Here is an 8,339-nt window from a genome sequence, read left to right as displayed (position 1 = left end):
GTGAACCTCCGCCACACTGCTACCCTGACACACGATGACCTAAGGGACCATGGAGCACCAGCAACCATCTGTAGAAGCATATTGGGAGCTTGCCACCAGATGCGTCATCAGTGCATAGGACGTTGCAGACGGCTCGAGGGCGATCCGTTTGCGTGGCCGAGCGGTATGTCAGCTATATGGAAAGCGGATGGGTTGGGCTTCACACCTAGGCATTGCAGCTGCCTTACTTCCTGGCTTCGCACCTTCCTTACCAGCCCAAGACTTTCTCTTCCGGCTCTTCGACACGCCCGGAAGAATGGACACTTAAAGAATAGGGTACGAGGCACCTCCGCCAGCAGGACAAGGAGGCGTTGGATATAAGGACGTCTCGTCAGGCAGAGACAGCTTCGACAGCACCAGAAGCAGACCAAGACCTAGCAGGAGTCATAGGGCAGGAGGCCGCCCACGGGGCGCGGGGTCACTCTCGGGCCGCGCATTACCTCCCCAATAAACTCCTCAAGCAAGCCCCCTTTCATTCACCACCACCTCCACGCCCCCCAACTCTTACGTTGACAGAGAGAGAGAGAGAGAGAGAGAGAGGAGAGAGAGAGAGAGAGAGAGAGAAGAGGAGAGAGATAGAGAGAGAAGAGGAGAGAGATAGAGAGAGAAGAGGAGAGAGATAGAGAGAGAAGAGGAGAGAGATAGAGAGAGAAGAGGAGAGAGATAGAGAGAGAAGAGGAGAGAGAGAGAGAGAGATGAGGGGCGAGAGAGAGAGAGAAGAGGAGAGAGAGAGAGAGAAGAGGAGAGAGAGAGAGAGAAGAGGAGAGAGAGAGAGAGAAGAGGAGAGAGAGAAGAGGAGAGAGAGAGAGAGAAGAGGAGAGAGAGAGAGAGAGAAGAGGAGAGAGAGAGAGAGAAAGAAGAGAGAAAGAGAGAGAGAAGAGGAGAGAGAGAGAGAAGAGGAGAGAGAGACAGAAGAGGAGAGAGAGAGAGAGAAGAGGAGAGAGAGAGAGAGAAGAGGAGAGAGAGAGAGAGAGAGAAGAGGAGAGAGAGAGAGAGAAGAGGAGAGAGAGAGAGAAGAGGAGAGAGAGAGAGAGAGAGAGAAGAGGAGAGAGAGAGAGAAGAGGAGAGAGAGAGAGAGAGAGAGAGAGAGAGAGAGAGAGAGAGAGAGAGAGAGAGAGAGAGAGAGAGAGAGAGAGAGAGAGAGAGAGAGAGAGAGAGAGAGGAGCGGACAGAAAAGATAGAGCAAGGAAAAGGGTTGGAGAGAGTAGGAAGAAATGAAAAAGGATTCACTATACCCGTAATTAAATATCCATCATCATGGCGGAGAAAGACATATACCTATATTCTAACATACCGTGGTCAGATATTGATGATGATACTAGTAATAAGAATGACAATGATAGTCTTACAATTAATGGTAGTAATTATGATAATGATAATGGTAATAATATATTTCATGATAATAATAATTTCTACTACTACTAAAAATAATAATGATAAAGATGATAATAATTTTATCATTATTTTTGTGGCAGTAATAACAGTTATGATAACAATGATATAATAATAACAATAAAGAAGATAATGATTATTTTTATCATTATTATGATAATAAAGATTATATTAATTATTATTATCGTGATGATTTTAATGACAACAGTAACGACCATAATAATTATCGTTGTCATTATGATGATGATACTAATAATAATGATAATAATTATAATCATAATAATAATAACAATAGTATCATCTTTGTTGTTGTTCTTAATAATATCATTATTATCATTATTATTATTGTTATTAATATTATATCAACAACAATAATGTTAATAATGATAATAATGATAACGATAATAACAACAGCAAGAATGATATTTGAATGATAATGATAATGATAATAATAATAATAGTAATAATATCAATAATGATAATAAAATATGAATAATAGCAATAATAATGACTATAACAATAATGATGATATTAGTAGTAGTAGAAGTAATAATAGCAAAAAAAAAAAAGATAGATAATCCGTAAATAGGAAACAACAAAGAAAATCTGAACACAAACAACAACAAAACATTAATTTGAACTATCTATACCCACAGAAAAGGTTCTACCACCGCCACCTCCCGTTGTACACGACTGCTCAACACTCAGACAAGCTGGCCTAAAGGTGAGGACGAACTATATACCTTGAAGAGAGTATATGAAAGTCTTTGTGAAGCATGTTGCACGAACACATATATCTGCTATGTTTGAGTGTGCGTGTGTGGTTGTGTGTGAGGAGAAAGTGAGGGAGGGAGGGAGGGAGAGACAGAGAGAGGAGGGAGGGAGAGGGAGGGAGGGAGGGAGGGAGGGAGAGAGAAGGAGGGAGGGAGGGAGGGAGGGAGGAGGGAGGAAGGGAGAGAAAGGGAGAGGGAAGGGAGAGAGAGGGAGGAGGGAGGAAGGGAGAGAAAGGGAGGGAGGAGGAGGGAGAGAGAGAGAGGGAGGGAGGGAGAGGGAGGAGAGGGAGGGAGAGGGAGGGAGGGAGGGAGGGAGGGAGAGAGGGAGGAGGGAGAGGGAGGGAGAGAGAGGGAGGAAGGGAGAGAGAGAGGGAGGGAGAGGGAGGGAGGGAGGGAGAGAGAGGGAGGGAGAGGGAGGGAGGGAGGGAGAGGGAGGGGAAGGGAGGGAGAGGGGGGAGGGAGGGAGAGGGGGGAGGGAGGGAGAGGGGGAGGGAGGGGGAGGGAAGGGGAGGGGGGAATGGGAGGGAAGGGAGGGAGGGAGGGGGAGGGAGGAAGGGAGGGAGGAAGGGAGGGAGGAAGGGAGGGAGGAAGGGAGGGAGGAAGGGAGGGAGGAAGGTAGGGAGGAAGGGAGGGAGAGAGGGAGGGAGGGAGAGGGAGAGAGAGAGAGAGAGAGAGAGAGAGAGAGAGAGAGAGAGAGAGAGAGAGAGAGAGAGAGAGAGAGGGAGGGAGGGAGGGAGAGGGAGGGAGAGAGAGAGAGAGTGAGAGAGAGAGAGAGGGAGGGAGGGAGGGAGGGAGGGAGGAAGATAGAGAGAGAGAGAGAGAGAGAGAGAGAGAGAGAGAGAGAGAGAGAGAGAGAGAGAGAGAGGAAGAGAAAGAGAGAGAGGAGAGAGAGAGAGAGTAGAGAGAGAGAGAGAGTTGGATTGTTAACCCGTTTTATCTGATATGCATATGTACTTAAACACTTACACATAACTACACACACACTCTCTACCACACACACACACACACTCACGCTCATTCACACACACTCACTCATACGCACACTCACCCTTAAACACACTCTCTCACAAACAGAAACACACACGCACGCACACACACACACACAAACACACACTCTCACACACACACACACACACACACACACACACACACACACACACACACATATATATATATATATATATATATATATATATATATATATATATATATATATATATTTATATCCCTGCATCCTCCCATCCCTCCCTCTCCTTCTCCCTCTCCCCTGCCCTATATCTTCTTTTATTTCTCTTCCATTTTCTTCAGGCAAGCGGAGTCTACACGCTGTTCCCCTTCACATTCCCCGTGTTCTGCGACATGGAGACGGATGGAGGCGGGTGGACGGTCATCCAGAGAAGGTCAGAGGTGGATGATAATGATAATAAGGATAATATTGATAATAATAATAATAATAATGATGGTAATGATAATAATGATGATGGTAATAATAATCATTATAATCACAAAAGAACATCAACAATAATAATAACAATGATAAAAATGATGTCAACAATAATAAAACAAAAATCATAATGGTGAAAAATAGTAGTAGTAGTAGTAGTAGGAGCAATAATATAAATAATAAGGGTAATAATTATAGCAGTTGTAGTTGCAGTAGTAGTAATAATGACGATTATGAAATTGAAAATGATTGTAACAATAATGATAATAATAATAATCATTAAAAATAATGATATCAATACTAATAATAATACTGATAATAATAACAATAATAATAATAAATAACATGATTATAATAATAATAATAGAATATTGATAATAATAATTATGTTAATGATGGTGATGATGATAACAGTAATGATAACGATGATGATAAGAACAACAACACTGATAATTATTATAACAATAATGTTAATAATAGCAATGAACTATAAAAAATCCCCAAATCCCAAACCAATGCGTAGGATTCCGAAGGACACCCACGAGGACTTCAACCGGCCGTGGACCGACTACCGCCAGGGCTTCGGCGAACTGAGCAGCGAGTTCTGGCTCGGACTCGAAGCGCTTCACCAACTCACGCACAGTTCGGAGTACGAATTGCGGGTCGACATGAGGGACTTCGAGATCGGGTCCAAGTATGCGGTTTACGGGGTGAGGGACAGGGTTCTGCCTTTTGTTTCTGTTTCTCTCTGTCTCCTCTCTCTCTCTCTCTCTCTCTCTGTCTGTCCGTTTGTTTATCTGTCTGTCTGTCTTTGTGTGTGTGTGTCTGTCTCTTTCTTTGTCTGCCTCTCTGTCTGTCTGTCTGTCTGTCTGTCTCTCTCTCTCTCTGTGTGTGTGTGTGTGTGTGTGTGTCTCATTTTCAGTGCAGGTAATAATCAGTCTTATAAAACAATTTTTTTCCTCTAGGAATCAACCGTTTTCGGTAAAACTTAAGAGATCCATATAATCAGAATATATATATATATATATATATATATATATATATATATATATATATATATATATATATTTTTTTTTTTTTTTTTTTTTTTTTTTTTTTTCAAAAACATAATTATGAATCATCCTCAATTTTACATTAATACCAGATACCACCTCTTGGCAGGTATTCCGCGTAGGACCAGAGAGCGATGGCTACCGTTTGACCGCCACGCACTACTCGGGCAACGCTGGCGATGCTCTGTCCGTGTTTCACTCTGGGAGGAAGTTTTCGACGTTCGACCGCGACCAGGTGGGTTACGCCCTTTCCGAAAATCTATATTATTATTTGTTATACTTTCTTCGGGTCCTTGTGTATCTCTTTGTGTGTGTGTGTGTGTGTGTGTGTGTGTGTGTGTGTGTGTGTGTGTGTGTGTGTGTGTGTGTGTGTGTGTGTGTGTGTGACCGAATACGTGTGGGAAGGAAGAGTAGGAAAATGACAGGAAGAGTGTGAATACTTAATGGATTTTTTTCGGCAGGACACAGCGCGGAACAAGAGCTGCGCCCGCGAGAAGGAGGGCGGCTGGTGGTTCCACGCGTGTTACGCCGCCCACCTCAACGGCCTCTACCCAGACGAACCTGAGAGGTAAGGTTCATCAGTGCTTCCGTTGGAATTTTCCTTTCAATTTTAATGTGCTCAACACGGCATTATATTGTTCTTAAAATAACGTACTACCTTGCCCTCATACACTAATATAAGGTTCTCGGTCTGAGAAAACAATCACATTCCTGCAAACAAGAAACAAGGTAACATCCAACACACATAAAGCTCACAACAGCGGCCAACATTGGCAATGGTTGTGCATGCCCTTCCAGACACAGTGAAATGATTCTGCGTCGTAAAAGCTCTTGGCTAGTTTGCCAGCAATCTCACTTCCTCTAGTGCTAATGTGGCCAAGAATCAGTGGCGGCTCGCCAATAGGAGCTGCTAAGCTGTAGTCCCCGCAAGCACTCAATGTCAGGTGTATGACTACATCAATCTCACTCTAAAATAATATACAATAAATATTTAACAATAAATATTCATTTCATTACAAGACAAATATACAAGCACCATTTTGTACCAAGGTCTATATAAACCTTATTAGGCACAGCCCATACCATCGCAGTCAGTCCCGTGTTCTGTTTACTATATATAGGAGAATGCCAATAGATCTTCTTGCTTAATCATTTTTATTTTTAATGATTGATTTTCCTCATTATACTGTTATGTGAAGCTTTCAGTGACGGAGTCTCTCCATTTTATTTTAGCATTTTAGTTTATCGAGGCGGGAGGGATCCTAAAATGATCCTGGCGATTTAATTTTGGATAAGCCCAAGTTTTCCTGAATCTAGGTTTGCCAGTGACTAGAGAAACAAGCATAGCTCACAAATGAAAAGACTGCATTTAAATAGAATGATCTTCGTACTCCTTTCGGTCATCCACTTATTGCTCTCATAACAGAAATTCTTGACTTAATTCGCAGTGGGATTCTGGTTGACCAATACTCAAAGGCAAAGGTTTTAGAAGGCCCAAACACACGCCAGCTCCAGCCTCCGAACATGTACACGATCTTGGACCATGTGTCCATATACATACATATATATATATATATATATATATATATATATATATATATATATATATATATATATATATATATATATATATATATATATATTATATATATATATATATATATATATATATATATATATATATATATATATATTTATTTATGTGTGTGTGTGTGCGTGTGTGTGTGTGTGTGTGTGTGTGTGTGTGTGTGTGTGTGACGTATATATATATATATATATATATATATATATATATATATATATATATATATATATATATATATATGCTTATGGATGTATATATATATATATATATATATATATATATATATATATATATATATATATATATATATATATATACATATATATATATATATAACACACACACAAGTGCTTATTGGCAGTTTCGAAATTGTTGTCTCACCTTTCTGTAAATTGAGCTTCTGTAAAATGAATTTTTATATATATGTATGCATATATCTGACTATTTATACTATATTAATGTACAAGCGCACAAACACGCACACAGCGAGAGAGAGAGAGAGAGAGAGAGAGAGAGAGAGAGAGAGAGAGAGAGAGAGAGAGAGAGAGAGAGAGAGAGAGAGAGAGAGAGAGGATAGAGGATAGAGGATAGAGGATAGAGAGAGAGAATATATGTGTGCAAGACGTAGGATAGGTATGGATATCAAGTGCCTCTTCTGTAACACAAACCCAGTCCTTAACGTTAACGAAAAAACATTTCGGCAAGCTGTTAAGGTTTTGCTGCCAGTTTCTTCCAAGCGTGACATCATTGTCATGGCTCCACCCATTGTAATGAACCTGCGCAGAGCAATATGAGCTTGTTGTCAGTGTGCGCTCCTTTCTCTCTCTCTCCTTCAGACTGAGCAAGGGCCCTGAGATTCGGTGGTGGAGCAACCAGGACCATGTACTCGTCCTCAACTCCGTGGAGATGAAGATTCGACGGAAAAAGGGTTTTATCACCCCCTCCGGTACTCCCACAGACACAGAAGACACAGGCAAAGGCGCTGGAAAGTCAGAGCCCACACCCGACGGCGATGACAAAGGCGTGACACCAAGGGTCAACTCGGGCGAAGACCAAGACGAACGTATGGACTACGACTACCACTGGGAAGCAGATAACGAAGTTATTACCTTCGGGGATATTAGCGGAGACGTCGAGGACGAGTACAACGTCACAGATCATAAGGGGCGCTCCGATGTGAGCCCCTGGGGAGTCGCTAAAACGCATAGAAACGCGGAAGGATAAATGTCACCTTTGGGAAGGGTACTCTCTCAAATGTGTTCAGGGTTCGTGCGTGATGTACGGTCTCGTGTTGAGGGATAAACAAGCGTAGTTTTACTGAATTTTACAGGAAGTCAAAATGGAAATGGTGAAGAGTGCCGCGAACCTTAAACAATTTTAAGTATTGAATGGCCATTTAGTCATAAACTGCACTAGAATTAGTTTTAAGCACTTCACTGAACCTCAATGAAATGTTCACATGACATGATTCTTAATCCTCAACAACCACAGTGGGCCTTTGTGCAGCATATATGCAACTGCACTGACATATCCACCTTCATGCCAATTTTAATGTGTTCTTATAATGAAGGGATACTTTGTTTAGGCAGTGAATTTCAGGTTACATTGGTTGTTGCATACTACTCATCCAAAGAAATATCCTATCAAATTTTGGCAGTGAACGGGTTTAGTAAGAAGTTATCACTCCTATCATTTTCAACTAGATTTTTTACCACAAATGAAGTATGTCTAAGCGCATCATAATGTAACCGAAAAAAATCAAAACATGTTGAGCTGTATAATGTTACTAAGATTCTGCATAAAGTTTTTGACAAAATGTATTGTACACAATTTATTTTGAGACCTTGGGGAACTTGGGGAGGAGGGAGAGACGGTGCTCTTTGCTGCTCTTACCTTTAAGGACGCCCCTCGAAGCAAGAGAGAGAGAGAGAGAGAGAGAGAGAGAGAGAGAGAGAGAGAGAGAGAGAGAGAGAAAGAGAAAGAGAGAGAGAGAGAGAGAGAGAGAGAGAGGAGGGAGGGAGAGGGAGAGAGAGAGAGAGAGAATATTAGATTCA

General features: G+C 41.6%; 1 protein-coding gene across 1 annotated transcript in view; it reads left to right on the top strand.

Moving 5' to 3' along the window:
• Positions 1 to 8,101, top strand: part of LOC113813703 (microfibril-associated glycoprotein 4) — a 13,426-nt gene extending 5,325 nt beyond the window's left edge. The window contains exons 2-7 of the mRNA XM_070122936.1: positions 2,088 to 2,155; positions 3,513 to 3,604; positions 4,172 to 4,358; positions 4,810 to 4,935; positions 5,162 to 5,268; positions 7,122 to 8,101. Of these exons, the coding sequence (XP_069979037.1) occupies positions 2,088 to 2,155; positions 3,513 to 3,604; positions 4,172 to 4,358; positions 4,810 to 4,935; positions 5,162 to 5,268; positions 7,122 to 7,509 (968 nt within the window). The 3' untranslated portion in view covers positions 7,510 to 8,101. The remainder of the gene's footprint in view (positions 1 to 2,087; positions 2,156 to 3,512; positions 3,605 to 4,171; positions 4,359 to 4,809; positions 4,936 to 5,161; positions 5,269 to 7,121) is intronic.
• Positions 8,102 to 8,339: the final 238 nt, after the last annotated feature.

Source organism: Penaeus vannamei, chromosome 6 (assembly GCF_042767895.1).
Source record: "Penaeus vannamei isolate JL-2024 chromosome 6, ASM4276789v1, whole genome shotgun sequence".
Classification (NCBI taxonomy): Eukaryota; Metazoa; Arthropoda; class Malacostraca; order Decapoda; family Penaeidae; genus Penaeus; species Penaeus vannamei.
This window is presented reverse-complemented; position numbering and strand designations above follow the sequence as displayed.